This window comes from Chiloscyllium plagiosum, chromosome 48, assembly GCF_004010195.1.
Source record: "Chiloscyllium plagiosum isolate BGI_BamShark_2017 chromosome 48, ASM401019v2, whole genome shotgun sequence".
Taxonomy (NCBI): domain Eukaryota; kingdom Metazoa; phylum Chordata; class Chondrichthyes; order Orectolobiformes; family Hemiscylliidae; genus Chiloscyllium; species Chiloscyllium plagiosum.
The window spans coordinates 2,366,161-2,391,806 of record NC_057757.1 but is presented as its reverse complement, the minus strand read 5'-3'; the positions used below and the strand labels follow the sequence as shown (position 1 = coordinate 2,391,806).

Sequence of the window (25,646 nt, the reverse complement as noted above, 5' to 3'; positions counted from 1 at the left end):
GATCTGATAAGATTTGCATCCAACAGCATTTATGGCAGCTATAATCCGCAGTAACCCTTAAACTCTCTTTAAACTCCCACATCTGACAAGAAGTACATATCACTGCAAAGGCCATTTTTGTTCCTTCACAATCTACAGACCCAGAAAATAACACAGTTCTTATTCCTCTACAAACACTGCCCCAGGTTAAATTAATAGCTATGGCTTATATTTTAAGTTTAATCAAGAGACTTATCTCCAAAAACATATAATCAAGAAAGAATCCACTGTACTCACTACTGCAGCCTCTCTCTTGGACAGACTTAAAACAACAATGAACTTATCGGATTCTGTGCTGTGAACTTTGCCCAACAGTTCCTCCAAGATTAGTTGTGAATTTCACTCTTTGTTAATATTCCCCAGATGTACTCTGATGTCCAGCGATACACGAATTTAAACAGCAAAGGCAGTAACTATGCAGGTTCTCGTTCTCTCTCTCTCTCTCTCTCTCTCTCTCTCTCTCTCTCTCTCTCTCTCTCTCTCTCTCTCTCCTGCACTGTCCTTGCTGCTTTTTGATTTCGCTGCCCTCATTTCTCTGTCACGCAGGAACGGGAGGCTGTTCAGCCCTTCAAGCCTGCTGTCCCATTCAGTGAAATCAAGGATGATTTGATTCATACCCTCGCTCCCTTTCCTCGCCTCTATTTCATCACAGCTCTAGTGCGATTGGATCACACATTATACGTGCACAGTTGCAGTCTAAGTAATGATGGGAGAGGTTCTAATGTTTGCTCCATGATACAGCTGGCTCCTGCCATTGACATGTTTTGGGAAGAGTTTACAGACAGTGGCTCAACTGGTTCATCCACATTGTGAATGCACCTTTTTCCCTGACTGTCACATCCCAGTCTCAGGGATGGGTCTCAAACTTGGTGCCTGGAGACAGGGACTTGATATGAACAGCTAAGACAGGACCAGATGTGAACCACTCAGCCCTTCGAGCCTGCTATTCCACTCAGTGCGATTGTGGCTGATGTAAGGGTGGCGTGGTGGCTGAGTGCTTAGCACCACTGCCTCATAACCCTGGGGACCAGGGTTTGATTCCAGCCTTGTCTGTGTGGAGCTTGCACATTCACAGTGTGTGTGTGTGTGTGTGTGTGTTTCTGCCTGGTGCTTCGGTTTCCCACACACCACAATTTGGGGGTTAGGGTGGATTGGCCGTGCTAAATTGTCCCATAGTGCCCAGGGATGTGCAGGTTAGGGTGGATTGGCCGTGCTAAGTTGTTCCATAGTGCCCAGGGATGTGCGGGTTAGGGTGGATTGGCCTTGCTAAGTTGTTCCATAGTGCCCAGGGATGTGCAGGTTTATTTGAAACCATAAGCTTTTGGAGCACAGCTAACGAAGGTTCACCCAATAAAGGAGCTGCGCTTTGAAAGCTTGTGATTTCACATAAACCTGTTGGACTATAACCTGGTGTAGTGTGACTTCTGACGTGAACAAAAGAGAGTCAGTTTAGTTTAGTCTGCTATCTGAATGGTCATGCTTGGATTAATGGCTTTTTAGAGACTTCAGTTCCACTCCTTCCCCACAATTTGTAGTCAATTGCGCTATGCCAGGTAAACTGAGAGCTTCTGGGATACAGAAAGGGAAAATCAGTTCTGTTACTGATCACAGTCCATTTTTACTCGCCAGGAGAGTGTATGAATTCTAACGACTGGTGATTCACCATTTGTACGGTGCAAATGCGCCTTTTGTATCACAACTCACTCCCTGGCAAGTAAATAAATGCTGCCACCGTTGTAATGTAGGCGCAGCAGCCAATTTACACACAGCTGGCTCCTGCAAACAATGGGTGTAATGACCAGTGGGTTTTTTTTTCGAAAATATATTTATTTGCAAATTTTTTTAACTTTACAAACATGTAAAATTATTGAAAAGTACAATCAATAACAAATATCAGTATAATAAAAACAAAAAAACCCCACAAATTACAATACAACTACTGTCTATCAACTACTAACCTACCCTATAATAAAAAACAAACCCTGACACTGTGCAAAGCAACACCAAAAAAAAAAGCAAAAAAAATTCTTAAAAACACAAAATACAGAACAGCTATGCTCCGCGCAAAGCTCCCAAACAAAGGAATGGGAGCGTTGTATTTTTACCCGTATTAACTCAGGAGACCCCCTCCAGGGGCCAGGGCTTGACAAATCCAACCAACCTGGTTAGACAAACGCCCTAGTTAAGACAACTGACAAATCTATATCCAAATAACTCAAGTAGGGCTGCCGTGTATTATAAAAATGGTCTGCTGTGTGGTGCATCATGTTTGTAAAAAGGTCCAAGGGAATGTGCTCCGTAACTAATTTCTGCCATCCCAGCAAGCCCAGCGGGTTCTCAGACACACAATTCATCAGAATATTCTTCCGTGCACAGTGTGCAAGAATATTAAATAGTTTCTTCCCATGCCCGTCTAAAGATGGTAAATTTGGTAGACCTAAGAGGAGAGATATCGGGTATACTTTGACTCCAGTCCTCAATACCCTCCCTATCTCTCCCGCCACAGTGCTCCAGTAAACACGGAGCCTGTGGCATGTCCAGAAGCAATGGGTAAGAATACCTACACTTATTTTACATTTGGGGCACACTGAAGATGCCCCTTTTTTAAACTTTGCCAGATAGCCTGGTGCCAGATATGCCCTGTGCAGAACTTTTAACTGCGTAGCGCATGTCCTGTTACAGATTGAGATCTTTCGAGTATTCTCCTGTATGTTCTCCCATGTTTCAGAAGAGATCTCCACTCCTAGCTCTTGCTTCCAGACCTCACATAACCGGTTAATACCCTGCCAGGCCCTGCCACCCAGCAGGCGATAGAGGGCACTAACTGAAAGGGTGCTTGTGGAACGTAGCAACAGCCTCTCTGTATCGGGCTTATAGGGCTCAGTGAGAAATGTAGTCTTCTTCTGGATAAAATCCCTAACCTGAAAAAAACGGAAAAGATCTCTGCTGGGCAACCCGTATTTGCGGCTCAGCTGCTCAAACGACCTCATAACTTCCCCCTCAAACAAGTCTCCCAAACTAGAAACTCCTCTCGCTGCCCATAGTTTGAACCCTGAGACCATCATCCCTGGTCGTTACCCTGACATGCCAACTATAGGTGTAAGTGGCGAAGTCTTGGATAAACAACCCTCACTCTGACACATCACCCTCCATGCCTTGACTGTACTAATGACAATGGGGTTCCGACAGTGGTCCATTACTGTTCTCATCTTATCCATTAACAGCAGGTTAGTAAGAGGGCACTTTGCCTGGGAGGCCTCAGTATCCAGCCATATTGAGTTTGGATTATTACCTACCCAATCGCACACAAAGGATAGCAAGGAACTCAATTGATACCTTCTGATGTCTGGGAAATCAACTCCTCCCCTCGTTGAGGCAACTGCAATTTAGTAAGTTTGATGAGAGGCCGCACATGATGCCAGACAAAGGAACCAAACCACCCCATAAGCTTCTGCAGCGTTGACCTGGGAAACATTATAGGGAGCATACACATGGGATAAAGCAAATATTCATCTTAATGAGAGATATCTGGCCCAGCCATGAAATTGGAAGAGCCTCCCATCTCTGGAGATCTCGCCTAATATTGTCAAGAGACAATAGACAATAGGTGCAGGAGTCGGCCATTCTGCCCTTCGAGCCTGTACCACCATTCAATATGATCATGGCTGATCATCCTTAATCAGTATCCTGTTCCTGCCTTATCTCCATAACCCTTGATTCCACTATCCTTGAGAGCTCTATCCAACTCTTTCTTAAATGAATCCAGAGACTGGGCCTCCACTGCCCTCTGGGGCAGAGCATTCCACACAGCCACCACTCTCTGGGTGAAGAAGTTTCTCCTCATCTCTGTCCTAAATGGTCTACCCCGTATTTTTAAGCTGTGTCCTCCGGTTCGTCACTCACCCATCAGCGGAAACATGTTTCCTGCCTCCAGAGTGTCCAATCCTTTAATAATCTTATATGTCTCAATCAGCTCCCCTCTTAGCCTTCTAAATCAAGGGTATACAAGCCCAGTCGCTCCAGTCTTTCAGTCTTTGTCAAGTAAGTGAGCAAAGTTAGTCCGAAATAACAGATCAAAATGCCTAGGTACCGGAACCCTGCCCGTGACCACTTAAAAGGGAACTTAGGGCCACCTTCAACTTCTGGCACATCCTTAAGGTTCCCCAAAGGCATAGCCTCCGATTTTGCAAAGTTAATTTTATTTCCTGAAATAGCCCCAAATGAATTGATACATTGTATCAAATTGGGTATGGAGGTCATCGAGTTCGATAAAGACAGAAGGACATCATCTGCGTACAGTGTAATCTTGTGTGCCCTCGATCCCACTTCCGGGGCGGTTATGTGGACGTTCTGACGAGTGGCCTCTGCCAGCGGCTCTACCACCAACAGTGAGAGGGGGGCAGCCTTGCCGACTACCCCTACCAATCCTAAAATTCCCAGACTTCGCCCTGCTGGTGATGACCGCGGCCAGAGGGTGGCGATTTAAAACCTCCACCCACCAGGCAAAGACCCCACCCAACCCAAACTGTTCTCAGACATAAAAAAGATACGGCCATTCCACCCGGTCAAATGCTTTCTCTGTATTTAAGGAAATCACCAACCCCTGAATCGATGGTTGCTGACAAACTTGAACCACATTCAGAGACCTTCTAATATTATTAGAGGACCTACGGCCCCTTATAAAGCCTGTCTGGTCCTCTTTAACAATATGGGGCAACACCCTTTCCAATCTCAGCACCAGGATCTTGGACAGAATCTTGAAATCTGAATTTAATAGAGAGGTGGGCCTGTATGAGGCACAATCCTCAGGAACCTTCCCCTTCTTAAGAATTAAGGAAATATTAGCTTGTCTCAAAGATAGTGGTAGGCATTCATGCATATAGGAGTGATTGTACATCTCCAAAGTTGGCCCTGACAGAATCCCAATTAACTCCTTATAAAACTCACCCGGGAGACCATCAGGGCCATGCGCTTTCCCACTCTGAAGTTGCCGAGCTGCCTCCTGTATTTCCTGAACTGTCAAGGGGGCATTAAGGAGCGAGGCCTGTTCCAAGGTTACCCCTGGGAGGTCCAGAGTCTTAAAAAAGTCTCCATTTTCGCCCTCCTGTCCTCGCAACCTTCAGACCAATACAATTCAGAGTAACTGTATTTCCTGAACTGTCAAGGGGGCATTAAGGAGCGAGGCCTGTTCCAAGGTTACCCCTGGGAGGTCCAGAGTCTTAAAAAAGGTCTCCATTTTAGCCCTCCTGTCTTCGCAATCTTCAGACCAATACAATTCAGAGTAAAAGCTCCGAAAAGCTTCATTAATCTTTTTAGCATCATATGTAAGGACCCCAACGCTGTCTCTGATTGCAGCAATGGATTGGGGAGCACGCTTTTTCCTAGTCAGGTCGGCTAAATACTTCCCTGGCCTATCCCCATATTCGAACAGCCCTTTGTCTAGCAAAAGCAAGTTCTTTCTTTGCGTTTTGTGTCAGTATTGAATTCAAGGCAGCCTGAAGGGCCGTGATCCGCTGTAGCTTTGTCACCGAATGCCGCGCAAAATGTGCCGCCTCAGCGGCTTGCAACCGCGTATCAAATAGACACTGCTGTTCCTCCTTCTGTCGTTTCCAGCTAACCGAATAGGAAATACCTAATCCCCTAGCAAAGGCCTTAGCAGTCTCCCACAGCATTGATGGACTACTAGCCGTGCCTGAGTAGTTAGTCAAGAATTCCTGAAATTCCTTCAAAAAGTATTCCACAAATTTGGAATCCTTAAGGAGAAAAGGGTCCAGATGCCAGTGCCGCAAACCCAGCCCTTCACTCTTGGCCTTAACCTCCAAATATACCACCGAGTGATCAGAGATAGCTATATTCCCAATTTTACAACTCATAATTGAATCCAGTAGGGGCCGAGGGAGCCAGAAAGAGGTCAATCCTCGTGTGACATTCATGTGGGTTTGAAAAAAAAGGTGACGTCCCTGCCGGTAAGATGAAGACATCTCCAAATATCCACCAGCCCCAACTCCTCACATAAGTCAACCACCTGCTTGGCCTGCGAAGAAAGAGTTGGGGGCCCACAAGGCATCCTGTCCACTGTCGGATCCAAAAGACAATTAAAATCCCCCCCCCATAATAATGTGCCGTGTTCCAAAAGCACTCAACTTAGAGAAAGTACTAATCAAAAATATGAGGGGATGCGCCGGAGGACAGTAGACATTTAAAATGCCATATTCCTCCCCATCTATCAGGGCTTTAAGTATCACAAACCGTCCCTGCTCATCTTTCACCTGCTCTAATAATGTGAACGGAAGATTTTTCTGGATAAGTACCGCCATTCCCCTACTTTTAGTAGTAAAGGATGAAAAGAATACCCGGTCATAACCCCCCCTGTTGTAATTTCAGGTGTTCCCCATCATCAAGATGGGTTTCCTGCAACATAGCGATATCAACCCTTTCCCTCCTAAGGCTAGAAAGCACTTTTTTCCTTTTAACAGGTGAATTACTTCCCTTAATGTTCCAGGTGCACCATTTAATAAGACACTTAGCCATATCTCCTTTCAGAGACCCTTGAACCCCCTCAGAGGGAGAATCCTGCTTACAAATTGCCAAGCATAAGTAAATAAAGACTCATAGAATCGAAAAGCTATATATACAAAAACTACTCTATCATAATTATAAACAACTTACTCCAAAAAACTACAAAGAAACCAACTATAAAACCTTGAATGGAAGACTCTTTCCCCCTGCCCATAGGGGGCACTCACCCTCCCCATCCCCTCCTTCACAGCTCCTTCAAACCCGGACTGTGCCCCAGCCTTAGGCCAGAAAAAAAAACCAGATGATCCTTAAATCAACAGAAAAAAAGGCCAAGTCAGGATGAACACTCCACCCATCCCTGGCTTCATGTCACCCCTACATGTGACTGAAAGAAAAACAAACAAAAAAGAAATGGGGGAGAGACAAACAAAGAACATTCACAAAATTTCCCATCAGAAAATCCAGTTATTCAAAAAAAGGAACAACTTATTCCAAGGTCTGTTTCCCCCTTTCCAAAAAGGAAATTATTAGGGAGAAAGAAAGGAATTAAAAAAAGGAAGAGAAAACATGGGGAAAGATAGAAAAGAGAACAAACATTAACCGTATTCCTCAGGCTAATCCATCTATTTTAAAGTGTCCACAAAGTTTTTAGCCTTATCCGCCGAGTCAAATGTATAAACCGAGTCCTCGTGGCTGAAACGAAGTACTGTGGGGTATCTCATGGAGTACTGGATGCCCAGGTTCCTCAGCCTCTTTTTAACTTCATCGAAGGACTTCCTCTTTCGGATTACAGCTGCAGAGAAATCCTGGAAAAAGTTGATTTTTGATCCCTTGTACAGCAGTGCCTGCGGATCATTTCCCAGGGAACTGGAAGCTTCTATGACTTTTTGCTTGTCCTTATATGAGTGGAGGTGCACTAGGACCGAGCTGGGGCACTGCACTGGGCCTGACCTGTGCACTGTAACCCGATAAGCCCTTTCAATCTGCAGCCTGCTGGACTCGGTGTGAAGGCCCAAACACTTCGGCAGCCAGTTTTCAAAGAAGCTGACTGGCTGCTCACCTTCCTCACCTTCAGGGAGCCCGACAATTTGGAGATTTATCCTCTGACCTCTATTTTCGAGGTCGTCGATATGGTCTCGCAAGGCCCGCACCTCTCGCTCCAGCACCTGGATTCGACTGGATGAAGACTCCATCGCAGCTTCCAAGGCCTTAGTTGGACCCTCCACCAGCCTCTCCCCAAGGCCCTGGATCTCCTGCTCATGCTTCTGCAGCATGGATGCAATTTAGCACGGCCAATCCACCCTGACCTGCACATCCCTGAACACCATGGGACAACTCTGTGTGGAGTTTGCACATTCTCCCCGTGTTTGCGTGGGTTTCCTCCGGGTGCTCTGGTTTCCTCCCACAGTCCAAAAATGTGCAGGTTAGGGTGGATTGGCCGTGCTGAATTGCCCGTAGTGTTAGGTGAAGGGGTAAATGTAGGGGAATGGGTCTGGATGGGTTGCTCTTCAGAGGGTCAGTGTAGACTTGTTGGGCCAAAGGGCCTATTTCCACACTGTAAGTAATCTAAAATCTAAAAATCTAAATTTAGCATGGCCAGTCCACCCTAACCAGCACATCCCTGGGCCCTATGGGACAATTTAGCATAACCAATCCACCCGGACCTGCACATCCCTGGGCACTATGGGACAATTTAGCATGGCCAGTCCACCCTAACCAGCACATCCCTGGGCCCTATGGGACAATTTAGCATAACCAATCCACCCTGACCTGCACATCCCTGGGCACTATGGGACAATTTAGCATGGCCAATCTACCCTAACCTGTACATCCTTCGACTATGTGAGGAAACCGGAGAACCGGAGGAAACCCACGCACGCACAGGGAGAACGTGCAAACTCCACACAGACAGTCACCCGAGGGTGGGATCGAATCTGGGTCCCTGGTGCTGTGAGGCGCTAACCACTGTGCCACCATGTCTCCTGCATTAATTTCGCTCTGATTATTGTGGTATAGTTTTCAAGAAGGACACTTTTTTTTGGCAGTCCTCCCATCGTATCTGTGGAATGTGGGAGAGGCCACTGCTGAGTTGCATCTGACAGATGGCCTTTTGATAATGCGGCACTCCCTCAGTGCTGCATCAGGAGCTTTGGGCTGGATTCTCGTGCCTGGCTTTGTGAAAAAAAAAATCTGCCTCTCCTCTGGATGAGTCTTCCATCTGGACAACTCCCTGCCTCTCTGGCTTCAGTATTATCAGGCAGTTTTCTTTCTTCATGGTGATACCAAAGAGTCAAGGAAAAAGATCGTGGGAACAGAAATGCTTCGCACCCATTCTTACGCTATGTCTGATCCATCATAGCTGATTTTCATAGAATCTTCGCAGTCATTCATAGCAGCCATTCAGCCCATCGAATCCAGACCAATCCCTCCAAATAGTATCCCACTGAGACTTATGTCCATAACCTATCCCTGTCACCCTGGGTAACCCAGTTAGCCTGAACGTCCCTGGACACAATGGAACAATTTAGCACAGTCAATCCACCCTGACTTGCACATCCCTGGGCACTATGGGATAATTTAGCACAGCCAATCCACCATAACGTGCATATCCTTGGACACCATGGAACAAGTTAGCACGGCCAATCCAACCTAACCTGCACATCCCTGGACTCTGGGAGGAAACCTGAGCACCCGGGGGAAGCCCACACAGACACAGGGAGAATGTGCTAACTCCACACAGACAGTCGCTCGAGGGTGGGATTGACCCCCGGTCCCTGGTGCTGTGAGGCAGCAGCGCTAACCACTGAGCCACCGTGTCACCTACATTAATTTAGCTCATGTTCTTGTGGTACACTTTTCAAGAAGGACACTTTTTTTGGCAGTCCTCCCATTGTGTCTGCAGAATGTAGGAGGGTCACTGCTGAGTTGCATCTGAAAGATGACCTTCTGATAATGCGGCACTCTCTCGGTGCTGCATCAGGAGCGTTGGGCTGGATTCTCGTGCCTGGCTTTGTGAAAAAAAAATTTGCCTCTCCTCTGGATGAGTCTTCCATCTGGACAACTCCCTGCCTCTCTGGCTTCAGTATTATCAGGCAGTGCTCAGTCAGTGGAATTAAGTCTAAAAGGCTCTGTGCTGAATTAAACCAAGGCATTTATACAAAACAATCAGATTACGTTGAGGATGGTCACTGCTTAATCTTCTTTAACTAATGCAGCTTTACTTAGGCAGACTGGAAGGTAAATAACCTGCCTATATTTTTTAGCACGTTTACCCTTAAAACAGTGATTTGTTGTGATTTGCAAAGGCAGTGGAAGCCGATTCACCAGGAACTTGCAAAAAAGGTGTTAAAGAAACACTGGAAGGGAAGAAGTTTGCAGGAGCATAGGAGGTCTGGGGTGAACTGATAGAAGTCTGTAAAATACTGAGGGGAACAGATAGAGTTAATAGTTGGTGTCTTTTCCCTCGGATGGGGATTTCTAGACTCGTGGGCACACTTTTAAGGTGAGAGGATAGAGATTTTTTTAAAAAGAGGCAAATTTTGTACACAGAGTGCGGTTCGCGTGTGGAATGAACTTCCTGGGAAATGGTGGATGTGGGTACAATTACAATGTTTAAAAGATAAGTTCATGAATAGGAAAGATTTGGAGGCATATGGGCCAGGAGCAGGCAGGTGGGACTAGTTTAGTTTGGGGTTATGGTCGGCGTGGACTGGTTGGGCTGTTTCAGTGCTGTATGACTCTGTGACTGTGTTTTAGATTAGATTAGATTAGATTACTTACAGTGTGGAAACAGGCCCTTCGGCCCAACAAGTCCACACCGCCCCGCCGAAGCACAATCCACCCATACCCCTACATTTACCCCTTACCTAACACTACGGGCAATTTAGCATGGCCAATTCACCTGACCTGCACATCTTTGGACTGTGGGAGGAAACCGGAGGAAACCCACGCAGACACGGGGAGAACGTGCAAACTCCACACAGTCAGTCGCCTGAGGCGGGAATTGAACCCCGCGTCTCTGGCGCTGTGAGGCAGCAGTGCTAACCACTGTGCCACTGTGCCGCCCACTAAAAGTTGGAAAAATGATTGGGGTGAATTGGATACTTTGTTCAAAGGGCTGGTATGAACAGGATGGGCTGAATAGCCTCCTCCTGCATCATGGGATTTAAAGATTTTACAAGTTTATTGTTCGTGATGGGGTATGCCTAATAAAATACATATTATTGCCTGGGGGGAAAGGAACTTGGAATTTTTGTTGCGCCTTTGACCACCTCAACATGGCTCAAAGTGCTTCACAGCTAATTAAGTACTTTCAAATTATAATCACTGTTGTAATGGGCAGTCAATTTGTGCGCAGCAACCTCCCATTGAATGTGTAGTGATAATAATGCAAACATTTGTTTTTAATGATTTATGCTGAGGGGGAAATATTTCATTTATTCCTTCACGGGGTGTTTTGAGTCACTGGCTGTTCCACTTTTTAATTCCCATCTCTCTCTATCCTCAAGAAGCAGCAAGGAGGGGACATGAAAGGTCCTTAGTCGATAGGATTAGGGAAAACCCTAAGGCTTTCTATAGGTATGTTAGGAACGCTGTATTCTTCTATGTTCTATGTTCTATAAGGTGGGGGTGAGCTGCCTTCTTGAACTGTTACAGTCCACCTACTGTGGGTTGAACCACAATGCCCTTGGGGAGGGGGTTCCAGGGTCTTGTCCCAGCGACACTGAAGGGGAGGCGATATATTTCTAAGTCTGGGTGATGAGTGGCTCAGAGGAGAACATAGAACATAGAACAATACAGCGCAGAACAGGCCCTTCAGCCCTCGATGTTGCGCCGACCTGTGAACTAATCTAAGCCCATCCCCCTATACTATCCCATCATTGTCCATGTGCTTACCCAAGGACTGTTCAAATGCCTCTAATGTGGCTGAGTTAACTACATTAGCAGGCAGGGCATTCCACACCCTTACCACTCTCTGAGTAAAGAACCTGCCTCTGATATCTGTCTTAAATCTATTACCCCTCAATTTGTAGCTATGGCCCCTCGTACAAGTTGACGTCATCATCCACTGTCTACCCTATTCAAGGTGGTCGCGGTCAGGGGTTTGTTGTCAAAGGAGGTGAGTTGCTGCAGAGTGTCTTATAGATGGTACACATTGCTGCTTCACTGTGTCGGCAGTGGAAGGAGTGAACATTGGTTGGGACACTGAGGAGAATGCTCCCTGTTCTTTGATAAAGTAGGAAAGCTGAGAGATAGGAAGGACATTAACCATGTTGAACTGTACGACAGTTACTCCATACTGCAACTGTGAGGGGGTATGGCACCTTCCCAACGCCTAGACTGTACTCTGTGCAACCCATCTGAATGCTTTCACTGGGTTTCAGACTGTGACTTACTCCCAGTACTCTCCCCTCACATTGATACATTGTCCATGTTGAGGATGAGCCTAAAACGGGGTTGTCAGCGATGTGTTGTCTGAGCGAATGTTGGAAGCAGATTCAAACGTGGCTTTGAAATAGTTTTGGAGATTAATGCTTCTGAAGAGATGGAGAGTTTGCAGAACAATTGAGAAAGGGGTGATAAGATCTGATGTAGCTCAATTGCCCTTAGAGAGAGACAGCACAGACATGGTGGACTGATTGCTGCTATGCATGATAATTCTCTGTCTAAGCCTGGCAGCTCTTTCAGAAAAGCAGAACAGACAAGTTGGGCTGAATGGCCTGTCCTGTACCTATTGCTCTTGGTAATTACCCACTGTTAGCCTGTGCTCCTTCCAACAGGTCTCCCCATTATTTGGCACCATCTACAATGCAATATACTACTTGGCCAAAGCAGTGGACAGTGCCTACCAGGGAAGCAAGGGGGTGGCTGAGACAAGCATCGCCCAACACACCAGTGGGATGGAGTTTGAAGGATTTAACCAAGCCATGCAGACGGACAAAGATGGAGTAGTCATTGCTGACTATGTGGTTTTGGACACTGATGGGAGGGGGAGCCGACTGAAGGCAACTCACTCAATCAACATGGCTACAGGAACCTTGAAATATCTTGGCACTGCCATCCATTTCCCACAGGGCTCAGTCCCTGGAACAGATGCTGACTGCTGGTTTGATTCCAAGGAAGTCTGTACAGGAGGTGAGATCAGTTGTTAGTTAAACATTCTCACCCTTGGTATCCCATCCCTTCAAGACCCTCTCTGGCCTGCAACCCCCTCCCTCTTATCACTCCCATTTTTAATCAGTCCTACATTGATGGCCGAGCCAGGGCCCTAAGCCCTCTGGGATTCCCTCCCTAAACTTATCTCCACCTTTAAGAAGTTTGTTCGATCTCCTAAGTTCTTCAACCCTCCACACCCAGGATCAACTCAATGAACCTCCTTCAGGACTGCCTCCAACCCAGGTGGTCTCAATGCGTCTCCTCGTCCTCCAACCTATCTGCAAATTGCTTCACCTGAAGGAGATGTCAGATAGTTTCTTGGCAGTATTTTCCAGACCATAATGTAATAATAATCAGTTGCGAAGAGAGGTTGGTGTTGTGGTAATGTCCCTGAACTAATAATCCAGAGGATTAGCTGTCGGAGTTTGGATTCCATCCATTAAAATAAATCTAAAATTAATAGGTCATTACAGAGATGGTGATCATGAAACTATTATTGATTGTTGTAAAAGCCTATCTGGTTCACTCATTGAGTCCGACAATATGGAAACAGACCCTTTGGCCCATCCAATCCATAATCCCAAACTAAACTAGTTCCCACCTACCTCCTCCTGGCCCAAATCCCTCCAAACCTTTCCTCTTCATGTACCTATCCTATTATCTTTTAAACATTGTAACTGTACCCACATCCACCACTTCCTCAGGAAGTTCATTCCACACGCAAACCACCCTCTGTGTGAACAATTTTCCCTCATGTCTTTTTTAAATCTCTCTCCTATCTCCTTAAAAATGTGCGCCCTAGTCTTGAAATCCCCTTTAATCCTACCTCATTATTTTATAAACTTCTTTCAGGTCACCTGTCAACTTCTGACGCTCCAGCAAAAAAAGTCCCGGCCTATCCTGCCTCTCCCCATAACTCGAACCTTCCATCCCCGGCAACATCCTGGTAAATCTCTTCTGAGCCATCTCCGGATTAATAATATCCTTCCTATAACAAGGCGACCAGAACTGGACACAGTATTCCAGGAGAGGCCTCACTAATGTCCTGTACACCCTCAACATGACGCCACAATTCCTATACTCAAAGGACAGAGCAATGAAGGCAAGCGTGCCAAACCCCGTCTTTCATGCCCCTTCGGGAGGGAAATCTGCTGCCCTTACCCATTCTGGCCTACATGTGACTCCAAACCCATAGCCAATGTGGTTGACCTTGAAACTGTAATGGGGTTAAGAAATGGAGTCTGAAATGCCTGATCAGCCCACTCGGTTCAAGGGGCAACTAGTGTTGGCCTTGCTAATGATATTCACCTGTGTTGAAGGAGTGAGAACCAAGAGGCTGTGATAGGCCCCCATGCGTGTTTACCAAATGTGACTCTGGATTTATTGGTAAATGATTGAAACTGGGTGAGAAAATGTCTTTGAAGCCCATGGGATAATGAATTGTCTCTCTCTTGCCTAGGATTGGACCCAATGTTTGTGCTGTTGGTGTTTACCATGGTCTGTTGTATGATTCTGATCTGTGGAGCCACAACCTATTCCTTCAGGTTTGGCCATCTCTCATTTTATGATATTTTCATTTGCATTATCCCACTAATTTTTCATTTCTTTCTCAACGGAAGCACAGAATCTCCCAGACAGAAGGAGGCCATTTGGCTGTGTATTGACTCCCCATGCCCAATTTTACAGTCTAGCTCTTTTTTTTGTCCTTTTGCCCATAATTAATGAATTAATTACTTTACTTTCCCATAATAATATATATCAATGTTAATTCAATTACGAGGACATGGGTTGCATTGTCCTAACTCTCCCTCCATCAGTGAGGAACTGTGGCCTTAACAGTGAGCTAAGATCACTCTACTTTCATCTTTCTCTTTCTGTACTCTGAGCCACAAAGTCTTATGCAGAATTCCCCACATCTTACGGGAGTTGGAAGGTCATGTTGCGGCTGTGCAAGACAATGATTAGGCCACTTTTGGAATATTGCGTGCAAATCTGGTCTCTGTCTTATCGGAAGGATATTGTGAAACTTGAAAGGGTTCAGAAAAGACTTAGAAGGATGTTGCCAGGGTTGGAGGGTTTGAGCTACAGGGAGAGGCTGAACAGGCTGGGGCTGTTTTCCCTGGAGCGTCGGAGGCTGAGGGGTGACCTTATAGAGGTTTACAAAATCATGAGGGGCAGAGATAGAGTAAATAGACAAAGTCTGTTTCCTGGGGTCGGGGAGTCCAGAACTAGAGGGCATAGGTTTAGGGTGAGAGGGGAAAGATATAAAAGAGACCTAAGGGGCAACATTTTCACGCAGAGGGTGGTACGGGTATGGAATGAACTGCCAGAGGAAGTGGTGGAGGCTGGTACAATTGCAACATTTAAGAGGCATCTGGATGGGTATATGAATAGGAAGGGTTTGGAGGGATATGGGCCGGGTGTTGGCAGGTGGGACTAGATTGGGTTGGGATATCTGGTTGACATGGATGAATTGGATCGAAGGGTCTGTTTCCGTGCTGTACATCTCTATGACTCTATGACCTGAGCAGAAAATCTAGGCTAGCATTCCTATTTCAGTATTAAGGACAGTGTGCCATAGTCACAGGGTCAATACTGAGGGAGCGCCGCTCTGTCACAGGGTCAATACTGAGGGAGCGCCGCTCTGTCACAGGGTCAATACTGAGGGAGCGCCGCACTGTCGGAGGGTCAGTACTGAGGGAGCGCCGCACTGTCAGAGGGTCAGTGCTGAGGGAGCGCCGCACTGTCAGAGAATCAGCATTGAGGGAGCACTGCACAGTTAGTGGGTCAGCGCCACAATGTCAGAGGTGTTGTTGTTCAAATGTGACGTTTAACTAAGGTCTTCTACATCTGCCTTCCCCAGTAGTTGCCATGATCTCCCAAGTAGGCGCAGGGGGCATTTTCCCATTCCTTTTGTCCCCAGGCATTCTTCAAGTAGCATCACAAGGTGTGGTTATTTGGTCACTGTCTCAATGCTATTTATAGGATTCTGCTGTGCTCCTTTTGAATGCCATGTTAACCCTGAACTAGAACCTTTCCTGGGCCTCAAAGATCATGTGTCATTGCTTGTGGACCCAAAGCTTTGGGCATTGAGGGGAAGTGATGGCCTAGTGGTATTATCACCGGACTGATACTCCTGGGTAATTCTGGGGGCCTGGGTTCGGATCCCACCACGGCATTCAGTAAATATCTGGCATTGAGAGTCAAAGGGTGACCGTGAATCGATTGTCAGGGAAACCCATCTGGTTCACTAATGTCCTTCAGGGAAGGAAACCACCATCCTTACCTGGTCAGGCCTACACGTGACTCCACACCTACAGCAACGTGGTTGACTCTTAACTGTCCTCTGGGCAATTAATGCTGACCTAGCCAGCGGCGCCCTCATCCTGTGAATGAAAAATCCGTGCAGTGTAGGAATTGTTTCTTTTTGCCACGTTGGAAGGGAGGGTAAGGCAACAGGCCAGTGTGTTTCACTTTGGAAGACAGCCCCACGCAGTCAGCATTGCTTGAGGGACAGCAGAGCTGGGCTAGGGTTAACCTGGGGTCAGGAATGATATGAAAGAAATGTGGTGGGCAGGAGAGCGATGTAACCTGTTTTGCTGACATGTTGTAGGAAGCGCTTCCTGAAACCACACCTGTCGGCAGGACCCAACAAGATCATTCTCAGGCTGGATGATTTGGTGTTCATTAACGCACAGCTCAGCCGTAAGGTACGGAGGTCTTGTCGACTTTGTCTTTGTCAAGCTCCAGCAAGATGCGAAAGGCGAAGAATAGGCGATGCTGAAGATCTGAAACATGAACAGAACCTGTTGAAGAAACTCAGCGTTAACTCTGCTTTCTCCCTCCGCAGACGCGAGCAGACTTGCTGGGTTTCTCCAACATCATCGTCTGTTTTTATTTCAGTCACAACACTGCTGCCTTGTTTTATGTCAGTCGGGTTAGCTCAGTAAGAAACTGGTTTCTGATGCCATCAGCACGGGTTCGATTCCCACACTGGCTGAGGTGACAATGAAGAGCTCTGCTTTGATTCCCCACTGTGTGGGGACAGACCATTCGGCCCATCGAATCCACACCGACCCGCTGAAGATCATCCCACCCAGACCTACCCCATCCCTGTAACCAAGTGTTTACTGTGACTAATCCACCTAGTGTGCACATCCCTGGGCACTATGGGTCAATTTAGCACGGTCAATCCCCCCTAACCTGCACATCCCTGGACACTATGGGACAATTTAGCGCGGCCTATCCACCCTAACCTGCACATCCCTGGGCACTATGGGACAATTTAGCGCGGCCAATCCACCCTAACCTGCACAGAGCTGGGCACTATGGGACAATTTAGCACGGCCAATCCACCCTAACCTGCACATCCCTGGGCACTATGGGACAATTTAGCACGGCCAATCCACCCTGACCTACACAGAGCTGGGCACTATGGGACAATTTAGCACGGCCAATCCACCCTAACCTGCACATCCCTGGGCACTATGGGACAATTTAGCACGGCCAATCCACCCTAACCTGCACATCCCTGGGCACTATGGGACAATTTAGCACGGCCAATCCACCCTAACCTGCACATCTTTGGACTGTGAGGGGAAACCTGAGCACCCGGAGGAAACCCGCGCAGACACTGGGAGAACGTGCAAACTCCACACAGACAGTCGCCCGGGGCTGGAATCGAACCTGGGTCCCTGGTGCTATGAGGTGCCAGTGCTAACACTGAACCTGTCCCCACCTTCTGAACTTCTCCCCTCGCCTGGTGTGTGGTGACTGAAGTAACTCCAACGAGGCTCGTATTCTGTCACCAAGTCATCCTTTATTTGCATGTGCGTAGTACTTGCCAATGGTCGGGCTTTCTCTGAGCCAGCTCTGAGTGAACAGAACCTCCAACATTCCTGTTTGTTTGCTCTTTTTCTTTTTTTTTTCATAATTCAGCCAGGTCAGGATTCACGTTTCTTCCAAAAACAAACAGAATCCATCAGTAGCAGTACACACTGGATGTGGACAGCCAGTTCAGAGTCAGTCCCCTCCCTGACACAAAATGGAGAGTCCTGGACACTTATCCAGCTCCCTCAGAGCTAGCTCTCAGAGTGAACAGGAGGTCTGGCACTTCTGTTTACTTTTATCTTTTTTTTAAATTCATTTTGTTTCTTTCTGTTCTTTTCCTCTCCCCCCCTTCCGCCCCCCCCGCCCCCCCTGCCCCCACACTACCGCCTATCAGCGGTGGTGCTTATTTTTTCCCTAGCCCCCAAGTTGTGTGTGCGCAGGTGTAGGACTCAGTGAGGAACAAGCTTGTATATCCCTTCATTTATGTTCCACCACCAGGAAGTAAGGACATACCCGAGTGACCAGTGACCAGCAGTGCCCTTCTTGACAAAGGGCAATGCTGCCTGATCAAATAGTGAAGAGGAAGGCAGGGATTAAATAGAACATAGAACAATACAGCATAGACCAGGCCCTTCGGCCCTTGATGTTGTGCCAACCTGTGAACTAATCTAAGCCCATCCCCCTACACTATCCCATCATCATCCATATGCTCAGCCAAGGATTATTTAGATTTCCTGAATATAGCTGCGTTAACTAAAATCATTAACTGTGTTAATCAAAATAGAGTTGGAGGGGGGAATAAATCACTTCACTCCCTGTGGTGCCCACCTCTCTCTGAACAGCTGAAGGGTGTTGGTGGACACCACGTGCTCCTTCTCCAGAGACACCGGGGCATGGACGTAACCAGGGGCAGGCAATTGGCCCCAATGCTCCCCTCCATGGCCTGCTTCCTGGACTTGTTTATGGCCAGTCTCGCCAGCCACTCCTGTTTGTATCTGTCAGCCAGGGCTCCCTGATTGGGACTGTTAACCTGGCCCAATCAGGGATCTCCATGTTCTGTGAGGTCCCCCTGGATGATCTCATTCCAATCGCTGCAGTGACCCTAAGGTTTAACCACTACCCTCTTGAATGAGAACGAAACCCTTTGGTCTGGTCGGACCGTGGCGACTTGCAGAGTGCGGCAATGAAGTGCAAGCCCAGAGCTACTCCACTCTGAGAAATCCTTACGTCTTTCTGCTGATGTCTGCTTTCAGAGATTGAACGGTGAGAATGAAACATCTGTTTTAGGGAGAAGCGCCTTGGACTTGAAAACACCGAAACATTCAACATCGGGGAAAAGTTTTGCGGCAGCCACTCCTGAAACCAGCAACATTGCCATATATGAGGTAACGTCCCCATTCTCTTTCAGATGTGCAGCAGGTCATGAAGACTAAATGTATGTGATAATTTGCAGTCACCTGACAGCAGTTAGGGGTTATTTTACTGGGTTGATCCAGAGGTTTGGACCAGGGAACTGGGGTTAAAACCCCACCACAGCAGCTTGGTGGACTTTAGACCAAATTAGTCAATAAATCTGAATTAACGCGAGTCTAATTAATAATAATCCTAAGAGATAGGACATATTGAATTGAATTGATTGTCACATGTACTGAGGCACAGTGAAAAGCTTTGACTTGTGAGCAATTACAGGCAGATCACAGAGTTAGGTAGCATAGATAATAAATAATAGGTAAACAGCGGCAAAAATAAAACACAGGTACAGGTGAATGTTAAGAGTTTGTGAGTCCATTCAGTATTCTAACAACAATAGGGTAGAAACTGTTTTGAAACTGTCTGGTGCATGTGTTCAGGCTTCTGAACATAGAACAGTACAGCACAGGAGCAGGCCCTTCGGCCCACGATGTTGTGCTGAACATGACGCCAAATTAAACTAACCCCTTCTCCCTGGCCTCGGTCCACATCCCTCCATTCTTGCGTGGTCATGCGCTTATCTAAAAGTCTTTTGAACTCCTTTATTGTATCTGCCTCCACCACCATCCCAGCAGCAAGTTCTATACTTCTACCACTCTCTCTCTCTGTTAAAAATAACTTGCCCTGGCACCTTAAATGCTCGTCCCCTAGTCTTAGGCATTTCAACTCTGGGGAAAAACGTTTAGATTTCTATTTATTCACTTTGCTGGTGGGCACCAGCGTCTATTGTCCGTCCTTAATTACCCGCGTGGTGTAGGGGTCCCAGGCAGCACCGTTGGGGAGGGAGTTCCAGGATTTTGAGCCAGCAACACTGAAAGGAAGATGTGACTAGGGAGGACTTCTGCTGTTCCTCCTGGTCTGACCCAAGTGTGATTCCAGCAGCACCGATCCTTAAGTGCCTTTGAAATGTTGTGGCATGCCACTGAGTTGTACCAAAGCGCACCAAACCCGGCATGTGCCTGTACTTTGCAGTCTATAGGCAGGTTGCCTGTCATCGCAGTTCTGAAGTGGGTTAGTTACTGGGCAAGAAATACTCCCACCTCACAAGTGGATTAAGTGAAAAACAAAATGTTTAGCTGAATTGAATTGAATTTATTGTACCGAGGCACAGTGAAAAACTTTGTCATGCGAGCAATGTAGGCAGGTTACAGACTTAACTAGCATAGATAAGTAAATAGTAGGTAAACAGTGGCAAAAACAAAGACACAGGTACAGGCGAATGTTAACAGTTTGTGAGTCCATTCAGTATTCTAACAACAGTAGGGTAGAAACTGTTTTGAAACCGGCTGGTGCGTGTGTTCAGGCTTCTGTACCTTCTCCCCGATGGTAGAGGTTGTAGAAAAACATTGCCAGGGTGGGATGGGTCTTTGAACTCCCCTGCGTTATAGTAGTGACAGATTTTGTTGATTGCGAAGTGTTTTTGCGAGGCGTGAAGATGTCACGAAAGGTGCTACGGAAATGCAAATCCTATAATTCCTGCGCCAGTCTTTATAGTCTCTTTATAGTCTGGCTGAGCTGGGAAGGACTTAAGTAAGAAAGATATATTTGCTGGAGAGGAGACGGAAGGAGCATTCACTGGATTGATCCCTGAGTTGAAATGGTTGGCGTAGAGGGAAAGATTGAGGCGAATGAGCCTACAATCTCTGGAACTAAGAAGAATGAGGAATTATCTCACTGAAACGTTGCAAATTCTTCAAGCACTCTTTAGATACTGACGGTATGTTTTCCCCCATCTGGAATTAAGGGGCTAAGGTATTAGAATAAAGGGTCAGTCATTGAGGACTGGGCACAGGAGAAATTACTTCACACAGATGATTGGTATTCTCTATCTTTTGAAAGCTAATCACAATCAATTATTGAGTGTACTCCAGACTATAAGAAACATGGAACAATAGGTGGATTTGAGATGGAATATCATCCATGGTCACATTAAATGGTGGATCAAATTTGAGGGGCTGAATGGCCTACTGTCTCTTATGTTCTTACATTTCTTGTACGGCTGGAATAAAAACAGGTTTTTTTTTAACCTTCGGTTTTACTCACTGTGTGAAAGGTAATGGCACCTCTGATCTTTAGTAATAAATGCTGTGCTATATCTCAGTGCTTTAGAGCGATAACTGACTCTGTCTCAGCTGTGGCAACAGAGTTACCAGTGTTTTCACATTTTGTCAGAGACTGCAACTTCTGCTCCTGGGAAATAAGTGATCCTGTTCCTTGGCTCCAACAGAATGCAAAGAGACATTAGAACAAAGAACAATACAACACAGGAACAAGCTCTCCGAGCCAGTGCTGACACATTTTTCCCTTCCACACCAAAACTGTCTTCACTTACAGGATCCATACCCCTCTACTCCCTTCCTACTCCTGTATTTGACCAGGTGCTACTGAAATGCTGCTACTGTGTCTGCTTCTACCACCTCCTCTGGCAGCACATTCCCAGGCACTCCCCACCCTTTGTGTGAAAAACATACCTCGCACATCCCTGTTGAACTCCCCATTTCCCCCCCCCCCCCACCCCCCACACCTTGAACTTGTGTCCCCTAGTAATTGACCCCTCCACCCTGGGAAAAAGTCTCATACTTTCCACTCTATCCACACCATTCACAAGCTGATAAACTTCTATCTGGCCGCCCCTCCACCTCCTGTGTTCCAGTGAAAACAAACCCAGTCTATCCAACTTTACTTCATAGCTAAAATCCCCCACACCAGGCAACATCCAGGTAAACCTTTTCCGTAGCCTCTCCAGAGCATCCTCATCCTTCTGATAATGTGGTGGCCAGAACTGTGTGCAATATATACGTCTTAAATAAATCATTGATTTATTTATTTTCTGCTTGATCGCATTCTGAACTGTCTTTAACACCCTTTTGTAATCAAAGAGTCAAACAACACAGAAACAGACCCTTTGGCCCAACCAGCCCATGCCGAACATAATCCCAAGCTAAACTAGTCCCACCTGCCTGCTCCTCCCTCCAAACGTTTCCTATTCACGGACTTATCCAAATGTCTTTTAAACGTTGCAATTGTACATTTACTACTTCCGCAAGAAGGTCTTTCCACGTGCAAACCACCGTCTGTGTTAAAAAAGAATTTGACTCTCAGGTCCTTTTTAAGTCTCTCTCCTCTCACCAACTTAAAAGATGTGCCCCCTACTGTTGAAATCCCCCAGCCTAGAGAAATTAACTCTATCTGTACCCCTCATTGTTTTATAAACTTGTATCAGTCGCCTCCCAACCTCCGATGCTCCGATAAAAGAAGTCCCAGCCTTTCTTTATAACTCAAACCTTCCACGTTATACAAGAAAGCGTTTTGCATGAAGCGTGGCACATTTTGAATCCTGCATACCATCCAGTACCAAATCTGTTGCAAAATGGAACTATCCTAGTCATTTCCAAAAACACACTAAGTTATAACGGGTGGCGCAGTGGCTCAGTGGCTAGCACTGCTGCCTCATAGCGCCAGAGGCCCAAGTTTGATTCCCACCTCAAGCGACTGTCTGTGTGGAGGTTGCACGTTCTCCCTGTGTCTGCATGGGTTTCCTCCCACAATCTGAAGATGTGCAGGTTCGAGTGAATTGGTCATGCTAAATTGCCCATAGTGTTGGGTGCATTAGTCAGGGGTAAATATCGGGTAGGGGAATGGGTCTGGGTGTGAAACTCTGTGGAGGGTTGGTATGGACTTGTTGGGCCAAATGGCCTGTTTCCATACTGTAGGAAATCTAATCTAATTTAAATTTGTAGGAATAATGTATTTATGTATTCAAATTGCAAATGAAGGGACTCTTGAGTGGGGTCAAGTAGTAGGGAGTTGAAGGACACTGAACTGGTTCATTGCAATACGTTTCTGTCTTACTGGGTGACTACCGCACACTTTTTGGGGGATAGATACATTTGGACGGCTGATCATGGATAGAATGACATCAGCAAAACAGAATTGGATAGATATTCGCAGAGAAAATATTTGCAAGGCTGTGGTGAGTGGGACTAATTTATGAGTTAGTTAATTCATAAATTGTAAGAGGGCTTTCAAAGATTTGGTGCATGCACAATGGGACAGTCCTTTTGTTTTTATCCTAATGCTTGATATATTCTGCAATCTTAATGGAACAGGGAGACTGGGTATGGCTGAAGAAGATCAGGAATGGAAAATTTACCGAGGTCAAACCTTTGACCAAAACTGTGTTCTCTAAGGTGAGCTATTCTTTAATTCCTAAACTAAAGCAAATGTGCTTCAGAACCAGAAGGGGAAAAATCCCCATTTCTGACTTGTCCAAAGTGAGATAATGTAGTACTGCCAAGTCTGTCAACTGTATCCTTTGTCTGCAAGACCAGCAATGTGTTGGTACTTCTATTTTCAATTCCTCTGCCGCTTCTTCCATCTCCAATACCTCAGTGATTCTGTCCCTCCATCTACAATCTCCCAGTAGCCTCTTCCCTTCCACCTTCAATCCCTCAGTCTCTCTCCCTCCATCTTTAGTCCTTAATTCCATCTTCAATCCCTCATTTGCACTCACTCCATCTTCAGTCAGTCTGCTTGTCCCTTTATTGCATCGGTCCCTCCATCTCCATCTTCGATATTTTTAGTTGCTGCTGTCTTCTACAGAGGGAATGCAGGGAGAAATCCTTCCCCACCATGAAAGAATCAAAAAGGGTGCTAATTTGACGTTTTTAAGCAAAAGAATCCATAGCAAAATGAGACAAAGCCTTTTCACCCAGTGAAAAGGGTGGTTAGGGTCTGGAATGCACTGCCTGAGATTGTGGTGTAGGCGGGTTCAGTGGAGGTATTGAGGATGGAATCAGACAGTTACCCAAGAAGGAAGAATGTATCGGAGTACTGGGAGAAGGCGGACGATGACGCAAAGTGAGTCGCTCATTCAGAGAGCTGGTGTAGACACGATGGGCTACCTGGCCTCATTCTGCACTCAGTGATTCATTGGTCCCTTCCATCATCATCCCATTGACTCCTTCATCTTTAACCCTGCAGTGTGAGAGTCCCCCCACTTTCACTAAGCAGGGATGGCAGATTGAGCCCAGAACCTTGGTAGCCTGCGCAGGGCAGGGTGATGTCGGATTGGTCTTTTTTTTTTAAACCACGTGAGGGGTACTATCTGAGGGTTTCTAATATTTCTGAATTTTCAGTGGAAGGATCTTCTGTTTTTAAAATATATTTTTGGATCCCCCCTGCTTTGCACGTGTTCCTCCCAATTTCATGTGTTATTGTATCATTTCATTGTCGTTATTCAGTAAAGCCTCCTTTACAAAACTGTATCTAGTTGATTTATTTGCGACATTTCGTGCTCCTTTCATAGCTCCCTTATTTTTCAACCTTAAAAGAATCCTTAATTCAATGTTTATCAGTAAAGATGTTTCATTTGTCTGCCTTTTTAACTGTTGCTTCATCCTGGTTTCTAATGGTATTCATGTGTCAGTACCTTTGCCATTCTCATTAATTGGATATAGAGTCATGCAGCACGGAAACAGACCCTTCGGTCCAACCCGTCCATGCCGACCAGATCTCCCAAATTAATCTAGTCCCATTTGCCAGCACTTGGCCAATATCCCTCTAAACCCTTCCTATTTGTATACTCATCCAGATGCCTTTTAAATGTTGTCATTGTACCAGCCTCCACCACTTCCTCTGGCAGCTCATTCCATACACGCACCACCCTCTGTGTGAAAAAGATGTCCCTTTTAACTCTTGCCCCTCTCACCTTAAACCTATGACCTCTAGTTTTGGACTCCCCTACCCTGGGGGAAAAGACCTTGGCTAATCACCCTTTCCAAGCCCTTCATGATTTTACAAACCTCTATAAGGTCACCCCTCAGCCTCCGACGCTCCAGGGAAAACAGCCCCAGCCTATTCAGCCTCTCCCTGTAGCTCAAACCCTCCAACCCTGGCAACATCCTTGTAAATCTTTTCTGAACCCTTTCATGTTTCACAACATCCTCTCTATAGCAGAGAGGCCAGAATTGCACGCAGTGTTCCAGAAGTGGCCTAACCAATGTACAGCCTCAACATGACCCCCTATACTGAGGTGTGACAATCAGACAATAATTGAGAATTTAATGAACTGAAATTGCTGTGAAATACAGTAAATGTTCCATTTTAATTCTGCATTTATATGCTGAAATGTTCAAAATTGTGTAATTATTTTATTACTTTAGTGGTTGCAGTATTTTATGAATTATGGCAACTTGTTTAATTTGTTTTATCATCACAATTTGGCACTTGATTTTTCAATTATGCTGGGCAACTGGCTGCCAAGGACTGAATGGCCTATTTCAGTAAATCCTTTTGTAACAAAGCGATCTTTCCAGATCCAGGAATTGAGACATGAGAATGTGAATCCATTCTTGGGGCTCTTTCATGACTGTGATATCCTCGCAATCGTCACTGAGCATTGCTCCAGGGGGAGTCTGGAGGACCTCATCACGAATAAAGACATGAAGCTCGACTGGATGTTCAAATCCTCCCTTCTTCTCGACCTGATTATGGTAAATAGACTTTATAGGACCCGCAAAGTCTCTCTTTTGGATGGCCTATAAAGTTAGCGTTGTGTTCAAATTCATGATGGCTCTGGACAGAATAGAAAGAGAGAGACAAATAGTTCCAAAGGGTTGGGGACCAGGAGA

At 46.1% G+C, this 25,646-nt stretch overlaps 1 protein-coding gene across 4 annotated transcripts in view; it reads left to right on the top strand.

The window, feature by feature from the left end:
- The window catches only part of LOC122544312 (retinal guanylyl cyclase 2-like), a 73,049-nt gene that overhangs the window by 14,751 nt on the left and 32,652 nt on the right, over positions 1 to 25,646 (top strand). For all 4 annotated transcript variants that reach the window (XM_043683469.1, XM_043683468.1, XM_043683471.1 and 1 more), the window contains exons 4-9: positions 12,339 to 12,693; positions 14,174 to 14,258; positions 16,328 to 16,424; positions 18,798 to 18,929; positions 23,124 to 23,204; positions 25,332 to 25,508. In XM_043683469.1, the coding sequence (XP_043539404.1) occupies positions 12,339 to 12,693; positions 14,174 to 14,258; positions 16,328 to 16,424; positions 18,798 to 18,929; positions 23,124 to 23,204; positions 25,332 to 25,508 (927 nt within the window). The remainder of the gene's footprint in view (positions 1 to 12,338; positions 12,694 to 14,173; positions 14,259 to 16,327; positions 16,425 to 18,797; positions 18,930 to 23,123; positions 23,205 to 25,331; positions 25,509 to 25,646) is intronic.